The sequence below is a fragment of the Euleptes europaea genome, chromosome 14 (genome assembly GCF_029931775.1).
Source record: "Euleptes europaea isolate rEulEur1 chromosome 14, rEulEur1.hap1, whole genome shotgun sequence".
Lineage (NCBI taxonomy): Eukaryota > Metazoa > Chordata > Lepidosauria > Squamata > Sphaerodactylidae > Euleptes > Euleptes europaea.
In genome coordinates this window covers 2511693-2534195 of record NC_079325.1, presented here as the reverse complement: position 1 = coordinate 2534195, position 22503 = coordinate 2511693, and the positions used below count along the sequence as shown (strand labels likewise).

Below are 22503 nucleotides of genomic sequence, written 5' to 3'. Positions count from 1 at the left end.
CTCAAGGGTATACTGCGCAGAGATTGAATGTAACTGTAACTTGTGAAATGGGCAAGCACACGTGTGGGGGGGAGGGCAAGAATCACAGATACCAGACCAATAGGGGAGGGGCTGTGGCCAAGTGGTAGAGCATTTGGTTGGCATGCAGAAGGTCTCAGGTTCAATCCCTGGCTTCTCCAGTTAAAGAGACCAGGCAAGTAAGTGATGGGAAAGACCCCTGCCTGAGACCCTGGAGAACCACTGCCGATCTGAGTAGACAGTACTGACTTTGATGGACCAAGGGACTGATTCCATATAAGGCAGCTTCATGTGTTCAACATCTGACAAACTTGCCCATGGGACTCTGTACTCAGATGGCATTTGACTGAAACTGGGCTGCTGCCCACACAGCGCAGCTAGGCGTGCCTTGGGGAGACGCCATGTGAGGGCAGAGCCCCACGGTCCAGTTTTTGAGCCTGACCTGCATCACACTGAAACCAGGCTTTCATAGGGAGGTGTGTATTAGAAAGCCATCAAGAAGATAAGAGGGGTCTGCTTGGCCAACATTCATGGCTCAAACATGGCTTGGGTCGGCAGCCACATCCCTGCATGCAAGCCGTCAGGACAGAAGAAACAGGCACTCACACACTGCACACTGTGACAGGTCCCAAAAGAGCCCCCCCTCCCTGCACAGTTGCAGCCTGATTGAGAGAAAAGGAAGAGGCCAAAAGGAGCAGCTTTCTAGGCAGCACCGGAGTCCTGAACCCCAGGGAAGAATTCATCTGGCTGCCCTGCCTCAATTGGAGGCCACAAGGGCAAATTTGAGCATCCAATGCCACTCAATCCGGAATTCTGCTGCCACCACCCAACCGGAATTCTGCTGCCACCAGCCCAGCCTTCATCCTTTTAGCCTCTGTCTTTATTTTGCTTTCACTCGAAAGAGCTGCTCCCCAAGACACAGGCAGCGCAATTTAACAGCCTGACCCAATATCTGAGGCATGAATAGGCCCATTACAAGGAAACCTGCTTTTGCCCACTGAGGACTAGCAGACCAGGAAGAAAGCCTCCAAAAGACGGGTGGGACCACTGTTAAAAAAAAATTAAAGATCAGGTTGGGCTGCGAGCAAATGGAGCGCGCACGTACCTGTGTTGTTCCACCGTCTCGTTGTCCGGCAGCTCCGCCCCACAGACGCTGCACTGCTCGGACAGGGCCCGGGCCTCGGTTTTTATACCCACGGCCAGTTCCCCGAGCTTGCTGAACAGCTCTCTCTGAATGAAGCCCTGGGGCAGAAGCCCCCCGTAGGCACTGAAGTCCATGGACACAGCCAGGGCAGGTTGCATGTGCAAGGCAGGGGCCATGGAGGAAGGGATGCTCAGCATGGAGTCACTTTTGTGGTTCGGGAGCACAGAGTAGAGGCCCATCGGCTTCTCGCCGTGAGAGACCATCAGCTCTGGCCCGACCGGCGTGCCCAGGACCCCCTCGGAGGGCTGCTCCGCATTTTCGTCCCGGGTGTAATGCAGTTCGCGGGCGCTGGTGATCACGCTGCTGCGCGTGGGGGTGCCGGGCCCCTGCTTGCCTTTGTCATCTATCTTGTCCCCGACGGAAGCGCTCAAGTCAGCCGACCCGGGACTCTCATGGCTCAAGGCCTCCTCCACCTGCATGGCTTCGGTTTTCACTTCGGACAGGCTGGGGCGGCGGCCGCTGGCCACGTGTGAGCCCTCGGGGGTGTTCTGCTGCTGCAAAGCCCCCTGCAGCAGCGACTGGCCAATGGACATCAGGCTGTCAACCGCCGCCTTGGTGGGACTCATGGCGGAGAGTCCGAAGGAGGTGGACACAGAAGGGCTCTGCTCCACCAGCGTCCCTGTCAAGCTCTGGCTGGCCAGACTGGAGTAGCCGCTCTCTTCACTGGAATGCTTCGAGATGAGAATATTCTTCACGAATTTCGACTTCCGTTCGTCCTCCTCTTCAGCGCCTCCGTCGGCCATGTTGACCTCGGTGTCGTTGTCTTCGGAAGCCTGGATGGTCTCCAAGATTTTCAAGCACTGTTCCTCCAGGTACTCGATCTCGAGGATCTCGGCGGCGTACAGGAGGTCGTCCAAGTCCTCCACTTTTGCCTGCAAGGTGGCCGTGTAGGCATACTCCAGGATCTGCTGGAAAGTCTTTGGCGAGAGAAAGTCCAGGGTGTAATGCTGACTGTTGCGGTGGAACAGGATTTCAAACATTTTGCTGGTGCAAGCCAACACGGTCCGGTGAGCGTGGAACTCCTGGCTGTCCACCAGGATCACCACGTCACACAAGGTCCCCGCCAGGCGCATCTGGTTGGCTTTCTGCAGGAGGCCCGTGGCGTGGCTGGGGTTCTGGAGCTGTATCAGACCCATTTTAGTCAAATCCATAATGCTCCCGGGATCTAGGCATCAGGGAGTCTCGCCGCTGGGGTCCTTGCGGCTCAAATATCTGCACAAGAGGGAGAAGAGAAAAGAGAACTCAAAAGACAAATCTAACCTTTGGGAAAAGCTGAGCAAAGAGGTTTTTTTAAAAAAGCCAAAGCCAAATTAAAAAATCACAACAATTAAAAGAGAAAGAAGGGGAGGGGCCGTGGCTCATTGGTAGAGCCTCTGCTTGGCATGCAGAAGGTCCCAGGTTCAGTCCCCAGCATCTCCAGTTAAAGGGACCAGGCAAGTAGGTGATGTGAAAGACCTCAGCCTGAGACCCTGGAGAGCCGCTGCCGGTCTGAGTAGACAATACTGGCTTTGATGGACTGAGAGTCTGATTCAGTAGAAGGCAGCTTCATGTGTCCAAAACAAAAAAGGCGGGGTATCCGTGGCTGCTCTTGCTTGGCTTTCTCCTCTGCCCGACAAACCCCTCTTTGACAGAGAAATTTTCAAGAGGGAAGGGGGTGGGGAGGGGCAGCCAGAGCCTCCCACTGCCCCCTGGGAGAGGCTCGGGACATCCACCTGAGAAGAACCACCTCCTAAGAGCCCCAGTCCTGATTCACGCCTTGCAATCGTCTCCCTTTCCCTGCACACACCTCCCAAGGGTGCAGCCAAGTGGCGCTCAGAACACATCTGGTGTGCCAGAGAGGGGGCAGGAGCAGAGCTGATTCAGACACCCAAATAGCCTCAATTTGGCCACCCAAGCTTCCAAAATCAACAGGCTCCACCTCCTCCCTGCCTGGCATGCCCTGACTACAACACCACCGGGCAAATGGCCCCATGTGGGGGCAGCTTGCCCCTGGCTCCAGGAGGGGCGCACTGGCTCTTCCCAACTCCTGGAAATAAAAGTGGTCCCCCACACCCCCAGCTTCAGCAAGGCTGACAGGAAAAGGTGGCCAGGGAGGAAGGCTAGCAAACGGCAAAGACTTAGACCCCCACCCCTCCGGTCCCCAATCCCTTCCTGCCAGTTCTTAAGGACCCCACACACACACTTTTTGCCACTGATGCAACAGCTGTGGACAGGAGTCCGCGTCCCACCCCAAACTCTCCTACCAAAGCCCCGATCTGCAGAGCTCTCCTGGCCATCTGAAGCTGCCTCGGATCTTTCCCCAAACCCCACACCCCACCCCACCCCTCCAACAGGCTCTTGGCGTTTCCCCGCTTGTCACCCCGCCCCCCGCCCCCCAGCAAAGCATGGCGAAAAGGGCCCCTTCCCTCTGGCCCGTGCCCTGCCTGGAGAAAGAGAAGGTCCCGATCCAGCACGTGCAGCCCCCCGGCCGGAGAGGGGGTGGGGGGCTTCTCTCGGCGTCGCCCCCGCCCGGGCCGGGTTTCGGCTCTTTCTGCAAGCGGCGGCTCTTCGGGGGGGGGGTCGCGCCGGGGCCGGGGGGCGCTCGTTGCGCGAGGGGCGGCCGGGGAGGGAGGGGGGCGCGGAGCCCGGGCGGAGGAGCCGGAGCGCGGGGATCGCGCGCCTCGGGAGGCGGGCGAGCCGGAGCCGGAGCCGAGCGCGCGTCTGGGGCCCCGAGGGGAGGGGAGGGGAGGGGAGGGGAGGGGAAGCAAAGCCCTCCCCCCAAATAAAAGAGGGGAGGGGAGGGAGGAGGGAATACGCACCCCCCCCGCGCGCGCGCAACGCTCCCTCCAGCCCGCGCAAGCCCCCCGCGCTTACGCGGCAGTCCGCGGGCGCGCCTGAACTCGGCGGGGCAGCGACGGCGCTCCGCAGCGGAGCCCAGAACTGGGGGGGGGGGGCGGGGGGGCAGACCCCAACTCTGCCCGGCCGAGCGCGCTTTGCAAAGTCGGGCTGGAGTTGGCGGGCGGGGGGCGCGGGGGGCGCGGGGGGCGCGGGTGCCCGCGCTCCACGCCGCCCCAGCGCCGCTCGCCTCGGCCGCCCCCCAACAAGCCCCCACCGCCCCGTCCCTGCGTGGCGACCCCTCCACTCACCGGGGGGGCTGCTGGCCGGGCGGCGGCGGCGGCGTCGGAGCGGCATCGCCCGCCGGGCACTTGGCGGCGGCGGCGGAGCGGGGCTGGACGGGCGGGCGGGCGGGCAAACCACCCTCCGCCGCCTGACGTCGCGCCGGCGGGCCGCCCCCTCGCCCCCCCCCCGCCGGCCCCCGGCCCGCCTCCATCTTGACTGCGGGCACCGCCGCCCACGCCCCGCGGGCCTGCCCTGACCCCTGGCTGCCGACCGAGGGCACGACGCGCCCGGCCCTCTGCACGTGCTCAGGGGCGCGCTCGCCCGCCCGCCTTGCAGCGCGCGCCCCCCCGGGGGAGGAGGAGGAGAAGGAGGAGGGGGTCCCGTCCGCGGGAGGGAGAAGCGGCGCCCGCCTCGCCCCGGGGATTCGGATCCAGCCGGGGGGAAGGGGGGAGGGGGGCTTCAGGGGGAGGGGGGCCCGAGAAGGACAGGCAAATAGCAGAGCCCCCCCCCCGCTCAGCCTTCGCGCCGGACTTCGTTTGTAACCCCCCCCCATATAGATATACACCCACATACACACTTTGTGGGGGGGGGGTCAGAGAGATTTGCCAGTGTAGACAGGGGGAGGGGGCGGGGGGAGAAGGAGCTGGTTTCGGACTACGATTGCGCCCCCCCCCCTTTCTCCGGTGTCCGGTCTGAAGCCGGTCCGAGGGGGGGGGCAGCCCGCAAGGCGCGCGCCTCCCAGGGCTGCCGGCGCTGCTGGACAGCGCTCCCTCTGCCCGCATCCAACATGGAGGCGGCGGCGACAGCTGGCGGAGGGAGGGAGGGAGGGAGGGGGTGGCACTCGCCCCCCCCCCGCCGCGCCGCCCCCTCTCGGCACCTGCTGCACGAACGGCCCGGGACGCAAGCACACACACACACACCCCCGGGCTCGACCCCCCGCCGCCGCCCTGCGCCTCGTCTCCGGCGTCTGCGCCGATTTCCCACGAGCGCGCATCCTGCGCTCTTCCCTGGAGGCGGGTCAGGCAGCGCTTCGAAGTGCAAAAATGCGACCGAAAAGTTGATGCCCTACAAAACTGGGGGGGGGGGGGAATAAAGTCTACTTGTTCTCCTTGTTCCTTCTTGCCATGGGGGGAGGTAATGAATGGACCCCCCCCCCCGGAGAGGAAAAGTAAAGAAATCCCCTGTGCGTTGTAATGTCAAAACCGACATCCCAAGACTGGATGTTTAAAGCTCATACTTTAAACAAAACCCGAACAAAACCCATTGCTCCTGCAAGCTCAAGGGACCGTGTTCCAGGGGAGGCTGCCCTTGCATCTCTGCAGGAGTCCCTGCTCTGCCTGGACTCCTTCCAGTCATGACTCCTGCTCCGAACGGCAAGTGGCACCATGACACAGGGACTGTTTTCCTAACAAGCTGAGTCATTCTTTACCCTGATCTATATTAAAAGCAAAACTGGTATAAGAGTACAGCGTGCTTACTTACTCTGGTGTAAGAGTACAGGGTGCCTCCGGTTTCACTCAGGGGAAGGGAGGGGTCGCCCAGACTTTCAGAAGTCTAGAAAACATGCCACAGCCACACTTGGACTCCGCAAGCATGTTAAAAAGAGAGAGAGAGAGAGAGAAAAGAATTTTTCCCGTTGTCCAGAAGTTGTAAGAAGCGAAAAACAGCAAAGGCAGCCAGAGGAGGCAGAGGGTGCAGAGATTCTGTCGCCCCCCTGCGGCGCTTCCTCGCTGGATCCCCTCCACTCCTGGTGCAGAAACAATTCTGCCTCACCAACCCGGGAAAAGAGACGCTGCAATTAATTTCCAATTAGTCAGAGGGAGAGAAAACGCTAGAACGGGAAAGAAGGGTATGGGGAAAGGCCGTGGCTCAGAGGTAGAGCATCTGCTTGGCATGCAGAAGGTCCCAGGTTTAATCCCCGGCATCTTCAGTTAAAGGGACTAGGCAAGTAGGTGATGAGAAAGACCTTTATCTGCCTGAGACCCTGGAGAGCGGCTGCCAGTCTGCGTAGACAATACTGACTTTGATGGCTCTGATTCCGTATAAGGCAGCTTCATGTGTTCCTGTGGGGGGTAGGGGTAGCCCCCAAATCTCCTTGCCTGCTTCAGCCTTTCTTCAGAGCCCATAAGGTGGCCCCGATTCAGAAGATGTTGGTGAGTCAATCCAACAAAGATGATAAAAAAAACCTTTTCAGTCCGTCAGTAAACAGATTTCACGCTGATCTCCACGTTTTTCCACCCTTGGATTTACGGACTTCCTTGAATTGCAGGTTCATGGCATGGTAGAGAAAGAAACCAATGGCCAGAAAACAGAAAGCAGAGAAGGAAAAAACCACAGGGCAGTGGAAAAGGGATCCTTCAGTGAAATAAATTTTATTTTCCTAGTACACCACTTCCCCCCCCCATATACACGCCTTAATTTTAAATTGGTGTGGCCCTCTTTTTTGCATTCTGAAATGAATGCGTAGAAATGAAAGAGAAGAAGAAGTTTGGTATATGCCGACTTTCTCTACTTTTTTTTAAGGAGTCTCAAAGAAACTTACAGTCACCTTCCCCACAACAGGCACCTTGTGAGGCAGGTGGGGCTGAGATAGTTCAGAGAGAGCTGTGACTGGCCCAAGGTCACCCAACAGGCTTCATGTGGAGGAGTGGGGAATCGAACCCGGTTCACCAGATTAGAGTCCGCTGCTCTTAACCCCTACACCATGCCGGCACTGCCTGATTTCACACCACTCACATTTTCTCCCTCTCTTTACAAATTACAAAATAGGCCATAACCGGGTATTATGACCATTAAAATGGCAAAATAAGAATGGCATTATTGACACACTTTCTCTTCCTGTGCACATGGCATCAGCCGCATCATCAGGCTTAAGGGCATCTCAAGCCTGATGGTGCGGCTGATGCCATGTGCACAGGAAGAGAAAGTGTGTCAATAATTATGGGATTTAATGTATGCGGGGAGCAGATGATGATAATGCTCATGGAGCAAGAACGGCTTGAGCTAAAGGCCTCCGGCCAGCGGGCCGGGTGATGAGGGCGATCTCTATCCGAGTGCTGAGCAGATGCCAGGATGAGCTGCACAGAACACATTTCCTCCTGCTCTTCTGCTTACCGGGTATTTTCCAAGCTGGAGTCACCCTTCAAAGTCCTAAATGGTACCAGTTGGGGTACTTGCAGGGAGCATCTTCTTCACCGGGCTTTCAAGTTCATCAATGAGACCTTTTTACAGAGGTCATTAAGAGGGGAGGTTTGTCACCCCTCTTAGCAGGGCCTTCTCAGCAGCTGCCCCGACTATGGAATTCTCTCCCATAAGAAATAAGCCGAATGGGCATGTAGAACACCACCTCTGCAGGCATAAGATCCCAGGTTCAATCCCTGGTGCCCTCTGTTGAAAAGTCTCAGGCACCTGGTTTGGGGTTTTTTGCCATCTTCTGAGCATGGAGTAGGGGTCACTGGGTGTGTGGTGGGGGGAGGCAGTTGTGAATTTCCTGCAATGTGCAGGAGGTTGGACTAGATGACCCTGGTGGTCCCTTCCAACTTTATGATTCTATGAAAGACAGATAGCACTGCCTGCCAGCCAGAGCAGGCAATACTATTTTATCTTATATAATTTATACCCCACCTTTCTCCTCAATGGGGACCCAAAATGGCTTACATCATTCTCCTCTCTTCCATTTTATCCTCACAACAACCCTGTGAAGTAGATTAGACTGAGAGTGTGTGGCTGACCCAAGGTCACCCAGCAAGCCTCCTTGGCAGAGTGGAGATTCGAACCTGGGTTTCCCAGATCTTAATCCCACACTCTAACCACTACAACACGTTGGCTCTGCTGAGTTAGACCACCAGTCTGGCAGGGAAGAAGACGGCTTCATGTCTTCTCACATTTTATATTGTAATTGTCATTGTATATGTATGAGGCAATCTGCTTTGGGGATCACTTTCAAAGGGTGTTTTATCAAGCTATTGATAAATAAAAAATAAAATAAATGCATCCCAAGTGAGTTGTTGTTTGCAGGAAGGTAAACTCTGCTGACTTCAAATTCAAGCAAAATCAAAAGCATCAACATGCTTTCTTGGAAGTGAAACCTAACAGAGCAAGTGGAATCTCACAAAGGATCGGGCTGCTAGAAACTATCAGCCCCAAAGCTGACTGACAAGACTGTTCAGGTTCCAGGGAGCCCTGGCCTCTCTCTCAGAAGTTTAGCACAGGATGTTTGCACCTGCTAGCTGTCTAGATAGCCTCCAGAACTGCACACTGCACTCCAGGTGCAGCCTGACCAATGTGGTGTATAGTGGGACTATGACATTTTGCCATTGGGATGTTATGCCCCTGTTGATACACCCCAAAGCTGCATTAGCCTTTTTTTGCTGCTGCATCACACTCTCATATTCAGCTAACAGTCCACCTGTTCCCCAAGAGCTGGCAAGAGCTCTTCTTTTAGGAGAGCCCACCCTTCACTTCCTCCTTTCCCTTCCAGCATTCTTGCCTCTGAACTCATTGAAGTCTGCCCTACTAAAATCTAACATACACATCTGGCTATGAAATTCCTTGGTTCCCCACTGTGTGAGTGAGTGAGTGAGTGAGTGAGTGAGTGAGTGAGTGAGAGAGAGAGAGAGAGAGAGAGAGAGAGAGAGAGAGAGAGAGAGAGAGAGAGAGAAAGAAAGAAAGAAAGAAAGAAAGAAAGAAAGAAAGAAAGAAAGAAAGAAAGAAAGAAAGAAAGAAAGAAAGAAAGAAAGAAAGAAAGAAAGAAAGAAGAGTTGGTTTTTATATGCAGACTTTCTCTACCACTTAAGGAAGAATCAAACCGGCTTACAATCACCTTCCCTTCCCCTCCCCACAACAGACACGCTGTGAGGTAGGTGGGCTGAGAGAGCTCTAAAAGAGCTGTGACTAGCCCAAGGCCACCCAGCAGACTTCACGAGGAGTAGGGAAACCAACCCGGTTCTCCAGATTATCCTCCGCCGTTCATGTGGAGGAGGGGGGAATCAAACCCAGTTCTCCAGATTAGAGTCCACCGCTCCTAACCACTGCTCTTAACCACTACACCACACTGGCCACTTCACCTTAGGGTCCCTACCACCTTCACTGCATCTACCAGTTCTTGCCTGATGGTTAATATTAAGTCCAGTATGGCTGTTACTACCCAACACTCTTCTTACTAACAGTATCCCCCATCCTTAGATTCTCCAAGTCAACCTTTCACTTGCCTTACAGAAGTGATACTGTTTGTTAGTATTCTGTTGATGCTATTTTTTCTCTTGCAGCATTAGCATGTTTGTGAACTTTCCATGACATCACAGAAACTCAACCAGTAGAAAGGGTTCACAAATAATAGCAAGCTAAACATTAGCCTACAATTGGCCTCCTATGTATATGTTTCTTGGGAGCAAGTCCCATTGAATTCAGGGGGACTTACTGCAAAGTAAGCATGCGTAAGAGTGGCCTGGACACGTTGGCAGCTCCGACAGCAGATTCCATCACTTGAAAAAGACGGTCTATTGAAGAAAGCAAGTAACACCATGGTGAGGAGTTTTGTTTACCTTCTAACTTTCAAAAGGCTGGAACTCAGAGCTGAAATTTTGTGCTAGGGGGGCCATTTTTACGGCTGCACGCTTGAAATTAAACCGCGTGAGTCCCATTAGCAGTAATGGAAACCCCATCGCTAAAGCCCCGCGCAGTCTGCGGAAAGTTAACTTGCTGGTGCATTTAACCTTTGTCATAAAGTACAACGCTATAGTTGTTTAGTTTCCTTTCTTTTTGAGCAAGTAACAAAGGAAGCTGGCTGATGGGTTGGAAAACTCTTTCTTTGATTTTAAAAATATTCATAGGCCACTTTCCTGATTGTTCAAACTGACTAGCAAGAAATCAGGCAATAATCAAGATTCAGAAGTAAATTATAAATACAAGCCTGAATCGTGCTTGGAGACAAATATGTAACCACTCTATTTGCCCAGATGACTACAAAGCTCCCATCAGGAGCTGGTCTAGCAGCATTGGTTTGTCACAGCTAAAGCTTCTAAGCTGTCTCCAAGGGTAAGCCCCACTGTGCAGTAGTCCAACTTGAAGAAACAGAAGCTGGGATCAAGCAGCATTTACTTACACAGTCTCCCAGCAGACATCTTGGGCTACAGTGCCCTTTTCAAAACAACACCCTTCCATACCAGCTCGTTCTACGCAAACTATTGGAACTATGGGATCATTGTTCCTTCCTATGCAGCTTGGGGCTGAGAATGCCCAAATGAAACAATGAGCTGTAGGCATGATGTCAATTCTGTTTGCAAAAACTGGTTTTGATGACCCCCCCTTTTTTCTGTCAAGTCACAGCTGTCTTATGGCAAACCCATAGGGTTTTCAAGGCAAGAGACGTTCAGAGGTGGTTTGCCATTGCCTGCCTCCGTGTCACACCCCTGGTATTCCTTGGAGGTCTCCCATCCAACTACTTGCCAGGGACAAAGCTGAGAGTGTGTGACCGGCCCAAGGTCACCCAGCAAGTTTCCATGGAAGAGTGGGGATTCGAACCTGGGTTTCCCTGGTCATAGTCCCACACCTTAACCACCACACCTTGCTGGCTCCTTTATCGGTAATGCCTCATAAAAGCAGTTTTGGAGCCTGACTGCTGCTGTTTCTTTGCTTTCTTAAACCTTAATCCTTGCCTAGGAGTGTAACATGTTTATTAGGAATGAACCGGCACAGGAAATGAGGCCAAGCTGGCCAGGTGCAAGGAACGTGGCACATGCCATTACTCCAAATGATTGAGGCCATTTTTTCTCATGTTCTGCCATTTACTTGCAAGCTAGTCTCCCAACCAGATTGGGGGGGCAATGAGGTGAGGAGAATTTTGGGGAGGGGGGCTTAGGGCTGCTTCTGCCACAGGCCTTGGCATGCAGAAATCCAGCGGATGGAGCTCCTCTCGGTATTTTGTCTCTCAGCCAGGAAAAGGTTCACATGCTGAATTTCTGCATTTAAACACACAGGAGAAAAGCTAGCAAAAAAAGGAAAAAAATGAAGATTGAGCCTTGAACCCTGAAAGGGTTGTTTTTGTTATCCTCCATGTCTTAGGGAATAGCGTTTGGGTTTTTTGTTTTTGTTTTTTTAAGAAAAAGAGCAGCATGTTTGTAGAATGCATAATTCCTGGGACATCGAGGTACATCCCAGCCCATCCTTTCTCTCTGTCACACTCTTTAATTTTGTCTCATTTTAGCATATCATCACAGAAGGGAACCGAGCCAATCAAGGGGTTGGGGGGGGGGAGGAGGAGGAGGAGGAAGAGGAGGAGGAGGAGGAAGAGGAAGAAGAGGAAGAAGAGGAGGAAGAGGAGGAAGAGGAGTTGGTTTTTACATGCTGACTTTCTCAACCACTTAGGGAAGAATCAAACCAGCTTACAGTCACCTTCCCTTCCCCTCCCCACAACAGAGGTAGGTGGGGCTGAGAGCATTCAGAGAGAACTGAGACTAGCCCAAGGTCCCCCAGCTGGCTTCATGTGTAGGAGTGGGGAAACCAACCTGGTTCACCAGATTAGAGTCCGCCGTTCATGTGGAGGAGTGGGGAATCAAACCCGGTTCTCCAGATTAGAGTCCACCGCTCCAAACCACTGCTCTTAACCACCACACCACGCTGGAGAAGAACAAGAATACACAACAACAACAACAGAGCCATTAGTGGCCAATGGCCTTAAGCCCACAAACACTCGAAGACCAGGGATAAGTTGCTGTGAGGCAGCAGTTTGACAACCAAGGCCAGGCAGCCCACGTGCCAAGGCCTGATCCTCCGGCTCAGAAGGAAAAGGGCACGTTATCCGAAGTGACTCAGAGACGGCAGGCAGCCATCGCAGCCCTGTGAAACGGGCATCCGGGCTCTGAGCTGTCACGTTTATTTTTGTGTCTCTCCCCGACAATGCACGGTTTGGGTTGTAATTGCATTAAAACGTCTCCTCTAGCAGCCGATGACCTAATCATCTCTACGATGCCTATATTTAGAAAGTCTCTTTTATACTCTGGAGAACCGAAGCCAGAAGTAACAAGCGCTACTCTCAGTGTCTTAATAAACACAGAGATAGTTGGCGGAAAGGTGCTTCCTTTGCTGCATAATTATTTCTTTTCTGCCTCCTCCCACATTTTTGTTCTCATCTCTTCAGCCTATAATGCCCGGCAATTTACAAATGGGGCAGGAACGGGAGCCAAACCATTTTTACACTTTATAGTTATTTCTTGGGGCTACCGTTTCTCTCCTCTGAAAATGGAGATGCCTCTGATGTGAAATTGGGAAACAGAAATGTTATAAATTGATAAAATATAATAGATACATTAAAAATGGCTCTGAAAGAGAGAGAGAGAGAAAGCCCAGTCCAGATCACCCCTAATCACCAAAACCTCCTCAAACACACATTCAACAAAGTACACAAATCAGCCAGATCTCCTTAGACAACAGACCCCTTTGAGGCATGTTTGCAGCCCCTAAAAAAATAAAATCCTGCAAACTGGGTTGCCCAAGTGGAAAAAGCCAGCTACACGTCCCATTTTACGGGCAGAATTGCATGACGGATTGGAAGAGGTTTATTTGCATACAAGAAAAATATAGACCTTCATGACTTTCAGGAGGGTGGGTGGATTCAAGTAGTGATCTGAGATCTAGCAGAAGCCGCATAGGAAGAAGCTTCCCACTCAAGTTCCAATTGTGGGTCACCACTAGCTATGCCGTCAAGTCGCAGCCGACCTATGGTGACCCTGTCGGGTTTTCAAGGCAAGAGACATTCAGGGGTGGTGGTCTGCCACTGCCTGCCTCTGCATTGGTGGTCTCCCATCAAAGTACAAACCATGACTGGCCCTGCTTAGCTTTCAAGATCTGATGAGATCGGGGTAGCCTGGGCCATCGAGGTCCGCTAAGCAGACCTCAAGAAACAAATTCACTCAATTTAAATTCATTCCTGGTAGGGACATGCGCACCATCCCTTCGTAGGATCTCATTCCACACAGCTGAAATAAAGTCATCTCACATGAGCGGGGGACAGGACCCCAGCCTCTGCCCAGAGAGGTACAAGCAGAGCAAAGACCCTCCGAGATAATGTAAGTCTGATTAAGAAACCACACCCAGAAGGTACAGGCTGGTTGCCAAGTTATTTATTAACTGATTTTATTTCTGTCATATTTGCAGGAGATACAAGCAAGCCCTCGGTATCTTATCTTCCTGGAAATTCCAGTGCTGCTGGGACTACTGATAACGGTGGTGAGCAAATTCTCCAGACTTTATTTTTAAAGAGAGATTTATGGACAACTCCTCCAGGTTGAGAGAAGCATTGTAAAAGTTTTCTCCATGGCTTCACCCACCTGGTAGAAATGTTGGGTTTTCCTGAATTATGGCCCCTCCAGGAAAGAGGAGAGGCCTGCACAGGGTGCCATCCCCCAGGAAGCTCTTCTACTTTGAACACATGAAGCTGCCTTCTACTGAGTCAGACCCTCGCCTCGGTCCATCCAAGTCAGTATTGTCTACACAGACTGGCAGCAGGATCTCCCAGGTCTCAGACTGAGGTCTTTCATATCACTGGTTACTTTTTAACTGGAGATGCCGGAGTGAACCTGGGACCTTCTGCATGCCAAGCAGAGGCTCTACCACTGACCTTCAGCCCCTCTCCCTTTGAGACTCCTTGAAACTGAGGGGAATTTAATCCCTTCACACATCTCCCGTTGCTTTCAAGAGAACAACGGACTGTGCGGAAAGTGTACCTGGGTGGTTCTTGTGTTCAGGTTCCAGAGTCTGGACAGGGCCTGAGCTGCTCTGCTTTAGAACTGAAACCACCTCATTTGCCTTTTTAGGGCTCAGGTGAATCTGTTGCTCGGCTGCAGCCTTGGGGAAGGCCACTTACATGACTAATCACATCTCTGACTCACCCCACCCCAAGCCCAGTAAGTCGCTGCCTCATGATGGCAGCCTTTCAGCCCAATCAAGCTCCTGGCCTCTTGGACTGTGAAACGTTTGCTTTGTAGTCAAGTAGTGCTATGGCCCAGGTCTTCTCTGAGAAGCTGGATGACCAATTCTTTTGCCTTTACCAACTTCAGCTGGGCTTTAAGAAAGTATTTAAGTAGGCCCAACTGGAAAGAGAAGTGCATTCGAATGTGCATCTTCTCTGTGAATTATTTCCTTCTTTCCTTCCTCTTATACCCCGCCTTTCTCCCCAATGGGAACCCAAAACAGCTTACACTGCTCTACTCCACTTTATCTCCACAACAACCCTGTGAGGTTGGTTAAGCTGACAGAGTGTAACTAGCCCAAGGTCACCCAGCCAGCTTTCACATTATCAGTAGCCCCAGCAGCACTGGAATTTCCAGGAAGACTAGCCTCACTGAGAAAGGCAGATTATAATTTATGCCAATAAATGAACAAATAAATAAATAGCAACCCAAATTGCACAAGGTGAGAAGCTGCTTGAATTGTTGCAGCAAATGTGTATGTGTGTGTGTGTGTGTGTGGGGGGGGGCTTCCATAAGAGCCATCCCAAAACCCTGGGGGTGGGGGGCAGGCTAGGGGCAGAGTGGCTCTTTAACTTACCAGGAGAGTTGCTGGGGGCCCACTGTCCTGGGGGGCTTCTGGTGGCCGAGTTGGTTGCACCACAGAAGGATGGATGCCAGCCTCTAGGTGGGACCTGGGGAATGCCTGGAATCACAGCTTACCTCCAGACTGGGAAGATCAGCTCCCCTGGAGGAAATAGCTGATTTGGAGGGCAGACTCTGTGGCATTGTACCCCGTGGAGGTCCCTGTCCTCCTCAGGCTCTGCCCCCAAATCTCCAGGAGTTTCCCACTTCCTCTTGGGGCCACTTTGATATCCCCACCCACCTTGAAACACCAGCCCTGCCGCCAGCGCTCTGCAAAGGCTTTGCAGCTGTTGAGCCCCTGGTTTCCCTTCCTGAGCATAAGAACATAAGAACGGCCCTGCTGGATCAGACCCAGGCCCATCAAGTCCAGCAGTCTGTTCCCACAGTGGCCAACCAGGTGCCTCCAGGAAGCCACAAACAAGACGACCGCAGCAGCATTTATCCTGCCTGTATTTCAAAGAACCCAAAATAATAGGCCTGCTCCTCTGATACTAGAGAGAAGAGGTGTGCATCATGACTAATATCCATTTTGACTAGTAGCCATGGTCAGCCCTCTGCTCCATGAACATGTCCACTCCCCTCTTCACGCCTTCCAAGTGGGCAGCCATCACATCCTGGGGCAGGGAGTTCCACAACTGAACTACGCCTCGTGAGAACAAAAAACTTCCTTTTCTGTTTTGGAGCTCTGAAAGCCGGCGGCAACTCCTGCCGCCCATTGCAGCTGGCAAGCAGCAGATCGGAGCGGGGGGCCAGAGAAAGAGGCCAGCTCCTCCTCCTCCTCCTCCTCGGCCGGGGCCCAGAGTCGCGCTCCCCCTGCGCTGGGGGGGAGCCGCGCCAGCCCGCCACGGGCCCGCCGGAGGGAGCCCCGCTGGGCTTTGCCTGCCGCGGGACGGAGCCCGTCGCCCCACACCTGCTGGGGCGGTTTGCCCGGGGATTGGCCTCTCCCTCGAGGCACATGCCCCCCAGCCACATTCTCAGCGCTCAACCAGGAGCCCCCCTGCAGGGGTCTGAGGATTCAGAGGGGGGGCGTGTGCGTGTGCGCGCATCCAGAGAGCGGCACATCCCAGGCAAAACCTCCTGCGCGTTTTCGCCCCAAGGAGCGCAGCGCACGGGCTGTTTCTTGAGAAAGACCCTGGAAGCCCACCAGAACAAGGCAACGCCGCGCGCGCGCACACACACACCCCCCGCTGCCCTCTGGCTGGCGGCAGGGCTGGTGTTTCAAGGTGGGTGGGGATATCAAAGTGGCCCCAAGAGGAAGTGGGAAACTCCTGGAGATTTGGGGGCCGAGCCTGAGGAGGACAGGGACCTCCACGGGGTACAATGCCACAGAGTCTGCCCTCCAAATCAGCTATTTCCTCCAGGGGAGCTGATCTTCCCAGTCTGGAGGTAAGCTGTGATTCCAGGCATTGCCCAGGCCCCACCTAGAGGCTGGCATCCATCCCTCTGTGGCGCAACCAACTCAGCTTGCTCTTGGCCACCAGTTCTCCGACGCCCAGCCAAGCGGGGCTCCGAGGGCTGCGGGGGCTGCCTGGCCGCCCAGCGACGGTGCGCGCCCGCTTGGCGGCGGCTGACCTCTAGCGGCTCCGGCCGCTTTCCCAAGCCTCGCCCTGGCCCCCGCCCCTGCTTGAGGGTCGCCAACCTCCAGGGGGTGGCTGGCGACCTCCTGCTATTACAACGGATCTCTGGCCGATGGCGAGCAGTTCGCCTGGAGAAAAACCGCCCCTTTGGAAGGTGGGCTCTGTGCCATGACACCCCATTGAAGTCCCTCCCCAAACCCCACTCTCCTCAGGCTCCACCCCCAAAATCGCCAGGTATCGCCCAACCCGGAGCTGGCAACCCTGCCCTGCTTCTAGTGGGATGCCTTGGACATTAGGGCTGCCAGCCTCCAGGGCAGACCTGGAGATTTCCTGGAATTACAACTGATGTCCAGACGACAGAGATCAGTTCACCTGGAGAAACTGCTTTGGACTCTAGGGCATTGTACCCCTCCGAGATCCCTCCCTGCCCTCCTTAGGTTCCGCCCCCCCAAATCTCCAGAATTTCCCAGCCCAGAGTTGGCAAACCTCCAAGCTGGAATGGACCCAATGGCTGTCAGCCATCTGACTAGAAGGAGGGTGGTTGCTCCCCTTTACCTTTTATCAGGGTGCAGAGATGCTGCAGGAGAATGTTGGCTATTTCAGCTTCTGCAGAACTGGCACAGGAAGAGCCACTCAGTTTTCTCCTTGTGCTCTCCAGTGACTACTGCCAGGAGGGGTTTCTGTCGCCGTGTCCTGCCCTTTTCACCAAGGAACTCAGGCTGGTGCGCACACAGAGATCTACAAAAACCTTGTGTGGTAGGCTAGGTTGAGAAACAGCTGTCGGTCCACAGAGTCAGCTAAGGAGTTTCAGGGCCAAGAATGGAGGGTTGGTGGCTCAGTGCTTAACGTGCAGAAAATCCCCTGTTCAATCCCCAGCATCTCCAGTTAAAAAGGACCAGGCAGTAGGTGATGTGAAGGACCTCAGCCTGAGACCCTGGAGAGCTACCACCATTCTGAGTAAACAATATTGACCTTGGTGGACCAATGGTATGATTCAGTAGAAGGCAGCTTCATGCATGTTCATGTGTGGCTTGAACCGCCTGGTGCAGGTTAGAAGATCTTGAATGAGTCTGAGTCTGGCAGAACCAAATTCAGTGGTCTGCTGAGCCAGGAGATTGTCAGTGGGAGAGCACAAGGTGGACTGCTCCACCTAATGAAAACCACAAGACAAAGAGCTTCCTAGAAATGATAGAGAACCAGTGTGGCGTAGTGGTTAAGAGTGGTGGTTAGGAGTGGTGGACTCTAATCTGGAGAACTGGGTTTGATTCCCCACTCCTCCACATGAGCAGCGGAGGCTAATCTGGTGAACCAGGTTGGTTTCCCCACTCCTATGCATGAAGCCAGCTGGGTGATTTGGTCTAATCACACTCTCTCAACTGCACCTACCTCACAGGGTGTCAGTTGTGGGGAGGGGAAGGGAAAGTGATTGTAAGTTGGTTTGATTCTTCCTTAAGTGGTAGTGAAAGTCAGCATATAAAATCCAACTCTTTTTATTCTTCTAGCTAAAATGCCCGATCCAAATGGTCAGAGGCTGGAGAGAAGCTGAGGAACATAGATGTTTGCAGGAGTCTGAATTCCGGTGGATCTCTATTGCATCTCTGCATTCCACCTCCTGCTACTTCCACTGGAAATCCTCTGGTTTTGTTTATTTTGTGCAGCTTGCTGTAGAGCAGGAGGAATGCTATCATGTGCATGTGGGGGTTAGTAGGAGAAGGGGGCAAAGACAGAGAGCATTGCCTAGCACAAATCAGGACAGAGACCCCAAAGAGTATGCGAAAGCTCTCTTCTGCATCCTTCTGCATGCTTGGCCTTCTGGGGCTCCCGTTTGTCTGGAGGAATTCTTTCCCTCCTCCCTAGAAGAAAAATGTTTTCTTATTCTATCCCACCACTCCTGACCCACCAACCCAGGCAGCCCTTTTGCCCCCGAGAGCCGTAACATTATTTGTTAACATTTTTATGATGCCAAATGGTCTGTGCTAGAGCGGGTGCCATTCTTTAGCTGGGAAACCATATGGCACGCGGAGTAATAAATAAGGTATTGTGATAGTTAATGAACCTAATTGCTAGCAAAGGCTTTAATACCAAGCCTGTGCTGCTGAGAATTTAGCACCACATTAGGGATGCGTTGGAGCTCCCCTGACTTCTGAGGCTTAATTTAAGTTCTATATTGCAAACTCCAGAAAATAATTCCAAACCCTCCTGCTGGAAAAGCAACCTGCTGCTAGACTGTGATTATACGGAATTACTAAAAATCGCAATCAATTTTATACACGCGGTTAACCCTTGCCAGGGCGTTCTCCTCGGGGCGATCTGCGATTCAGCCACTCCAAATCAAGCCTTGGAGAGGCGGAATAAAGAAGCACCAGGTGGGAGCCCTTCCCCAGTTCCCTCCCCTCCCAGGTATGGCCCTTTGGTGCCTCCATTCTCCTGCAAAGCAAGATTCCAGGGTATCCCTGGGCAAGACCCACCAAAGGCCCGGTCTCATTGACAGCTGGCACAGCTGGGGGACTTCACACCAGGTGACCAGGGGGTACAATCACAGATGCATGGAGCCCCCAACCAGGCCGCTGGGAGCTTGGCAGGGACCACTGCCAGAATAGTGTCATTGTGTCATTGTGGCAAATGGGGGGGGAGAGTAGAAGTGATGTCCTGGGGGCTGGCAGCTGGATTGGGGCTGAGTTGCCACTGAAGGTAAGAGCTCCAGCACTCATGGGCTGGTGAGCAGTGACTCTCCTTGGGGTTGCATCTTCCCCTGCATGGGAGCATGTAGCATTTGTGCACAGCTTAGGATCCCGCCCCTCTGCCAAGCAAACAGATGCAGGGCTCTCTCTGCAGGCTCCGCCAGGCCAACAGGTCTCTCACGTGTAGCAAATTCCTGACCTCCTTGGCAAGCTGCATGTGGACACACCTGGTATTGGGAACATGCTCCAGCACATACGGAGGTGTGACTCTGACCTAGCTTCAGGGTGCTCATAGAAAGAGGCTCTTAGGTGCAGGGCCAAGCCCTGGAATGGGAAACAGCAAAACAACATGCAGAGGTTTAGGAACATTCCCAAAGGTGGGCGGGAGGCTTGCCATGTCTTTCTTTTCCTGATGGGAAGAGAAGGATTAAGAATGGCTTGCTTCATCTCTTGAAGCATACGAACCCACACATATAAGAATACAAACCCACGGAGCTTCCATATACTGTCAGACCCTCAATCTGTCAAGGTCAATCTTGTCTGCTCTGATTGGCAGTGACTCTCTGGGGTCTCACTTTACCTGCTATCTAGTCCTTTTAACTGGAGGTGCCAGGGATTGAACATGGGACCTTCGGCATACAAAGGGAATGCACTAGACCTAAACCACAGCCCCTCTCCAAAGCACACAAGATAAACGATCGTAAACACTGTTATGCCTTACCACTGAGCCACAGTATCCTTTGAGGCAGTCCAATAGACATATGGATGGGATGCAGAGGCCAGACAGCCTCCCCAGTAAAACCAGTAAATTTCCATTAGATGAGCAAGGTCTTCTGGGTTCAAATATGTTGACCCTAAATGTCTCCCCAATGCTCTCCAGTTGAAGTTCTTGAGACATTTTCTCTTAGGATGTTTCAGAGGAGAGCCATGTTGGTCCGCAGCAGAAGAGCTTGATTCCAGTCCCAAAGCACTTTCGAGAACCACATGATTTTTGGGGTATGAGCATTTGAGAGTCAAACATCCCTTCATTGGATATTGATGAAGGAAGCGTTGACTCTCGAAAGCTCATACCCTGAAAATGTTGTTGGTCTCTAAAGTGCCCCTGGACTGGAATCTAGCTTTCTTAGGATGGTCTCCCTCTGATGGGATGCTGGGCCAGGTAGAAGCCATTCTGCGATGTGTTGCTTTGACTGGTTTCTTACCTTACAGAGTAGTCCACGAAACACTGAAATCCTTAGCCTGGGTGCTGGAGCCCAAATGCCAGGGAGCCTGAATATTGTGGGAGCAGTGAAGGGTATTATGCGAGGACACCTTGAAGTGATCTGTATTTATGGGGGAGGTGCCTTCAGAAGGCCTGAAGATCTGGATATTGTAAACTCCTCAGGGCAGGAACCACTCTCTTCATTGCAACTCCATCTAGTGCCATGGCACTATATAAATAGCGGTAGGAATTAGGTCACAGGGATGTCCAGCACAGCTGGCTAACACGGAGAGCATTGGCTGGCTGGGTGTGTCGCTGCCGATTCTGGGGGTGGTTTCTTAGCAGGCAGCCTCTTCTGCACATACGAGCAAGTTCCAATTGATAAGACTTTCCCAGCAATTAAGAAATCAGAATCAACTGGGAGCAGCAGCAAGAGGCATCCGTGGAGTAAGAGGGCACGTGATGAGTAGAAACGTCTGGGTCTTACACAAAAGGAAGCCTACCACACTGTCCTTTCATCCTCCCACTATCTGTTTCTGTTCGGGGTTGTGCTCCATGCCAGGTTTCGAGGGCTCGCGTGCTCTGGGCCGGTTCACCGATATATCACATTGCATTGTGGGGAAATTTTGTCTGCTGCCATCCCTATTATTATTTTACTATTACACTAATCAATGAATCATTTCTAGTCTGCCTTTCTCACTAGGCAGTAGATTGCAAGTATGATAAAACAAGAAGCTTTCGGTCAATCAGTAAACAGATTATTGGTGGTGGTAGTAGTTGTATTGACAATATTTGTATCCCACCTTTCTGCCCTTACAAGGGCCACCGAGGTGTCTAACAATTTAAAACACACAGGATGAAACTGCATTTTAAAACCATCAAAATCAACCTCACACCCAAACGCACATCATTAAAACAATTTTTAAAACAGAGTTAAAAAACATACAAAACAGTGTTAAAATACATACATAACATAAAAAAAACATTGGTTAGGAAGGAGGTGTCATTGAGAGAATGCCAAATGAAGCAAACAAACAAACAAAAAAGGCTTCACCTGCTGGCGGAAGACTCCAGCCACAGAAGGGGGGGGGCAGGCGGATCTCCCTGGGGAGAGAGTTCCGCAGCTTTGGTGCATTGACCGAATCGGCCCTCTCCCAGGTTGCCACCCACCTAACCTCCAAAGGCGGGGGCACCCAAAGTATGACCACAGTGGCTGGGCAGGTCCATAAAACTGCACACTCATCTCCATGTTTCTCCTGGATTTATGGGATTCCTAGAATTGCAGGTTCGTGTTTATAGGGGAGGGGCTGTGGCTCAGTGGTAGAGGATCTGCTTGGTCATGCAGAAGGTCCCAGGTTCAATCTCCGGCATCTCCAGTTAAGAGGATCAGGTCATGAAAACATCACCTACTTGCCTAGTCACTTTAACTGGAGATGCCAGGGACTGAACCTGGGACCTTCTGCATGCCAACCAGATGCTCTACCACTGAGCCACTGCCCCTCCCCCCTCTAGGCCCCCTTCCAGCCCATGTTACTGGAAGGGGTCCGAGAGGAGCTTGAGTTTGTTCCTGAATGTCCCTGATCCACTGAGGAGTTTTAGAAAACCTTCTCTCCAGTCCATTTTGAGTTCGACCGAAGTGTAATATGATCTGGACGGAACCAGATCTGAGGAGGAGGAGGAGGTGAAGAATTGTTTTTTATACCCCTATTTTCTCTCCGTTTAAGGAGACTCAAACCAGCTTACAATTGCCTTCCTTTCCTTTCTCCACATCAGTCACCTTGTGAGGTAGGTGGAGCTGAGAGAGTTATGAGAGAACTGTGACTGGCCCAAGGTCACCCAGCAGGCTGCATGTGGAGGAGTGGGGAATCAACCCCAGTTCTCCAGATCAGAGACCACCGCCCTTAACCATTACGCCATGCTGGCTCTCAGTGCAGTTGGGTCACTGTACCAGTGCAAAGTTCTGGGTTTATGACATTGCTGCAAAGACCATGGCCTATGAATCTATCCACTTTTCACCTTGCACAGGAGTAGCCTATGGGATCAGGCCCTTAGACAAACCCAAGCCTGTGGCTTCCACCCATCTCGATGTGGCCAGAGCCAATTTCCTCCCTTCGCTAATTATGCCGGGTATTGT

General features: G+C 52.8%; 2 protein-coding genes across 2 annotated transcripts in view; both read right to left on the bottom strand.

Annotated features, from left to right (window-relative positions):
• Positions 1-2408, bottom strand: part of ZBTB16 (zinc finger and BTB domain containing 16) — a 156570-nt gene extending 154162 nt beyond the window's left edge. Inside the window, exon 1 of the mRNA XM_056860246.1 lies at positions 1124-2408. Coding sequence (XP_056716224.1) covers positions 1124-2373 — 1250 coding nt within the window. The 5' untranslated portion in view covers positions 2374-2408. The remainder of the gene's footprint in view (positions 1-1123) is intronic.
• Positions 2395-22286, bottom strand: LOC130487347 (basic proline-rich protein-like). Its single transcript, XM_056860839.1, has 4 exons — positions 22282-22286; positions 15575-15917; positions 4348-4778; positions 2395-2434 (listed from the first exon to the last, which is right to left on the bottom strand). Exons 1-4 carry the CDS (start codon positions 22284-22286, stop codon positions 2395-2397), a joined length of 819 nt encoding a protein of 272 aa, XP_056716817.1.
• Between the last annotated feature and the right edge of the window lie 217 nt (positions 22287-22503).

Bases quoted from the DNA above. Each gene is read 5' to 3' on its own strand.
- LOC130487347 (XM_056860839.1), bottom strand. The intron at 4,779-15,574 runs GTTTTTTGTTCT...CTCCCCCTGAAG, and splicing joins GCTCCAAAACAGAAAAGGAA to CCCCCCTCCCCCCTTCCCCC. The intron at 2,435-4,347 runs GTGAGTGGAGGG...CCTCTTGTGCAG, and splicing joins CCCGGCCAGCAGCCCCCCCG to ATATTTGAGCCGCAAGGACC.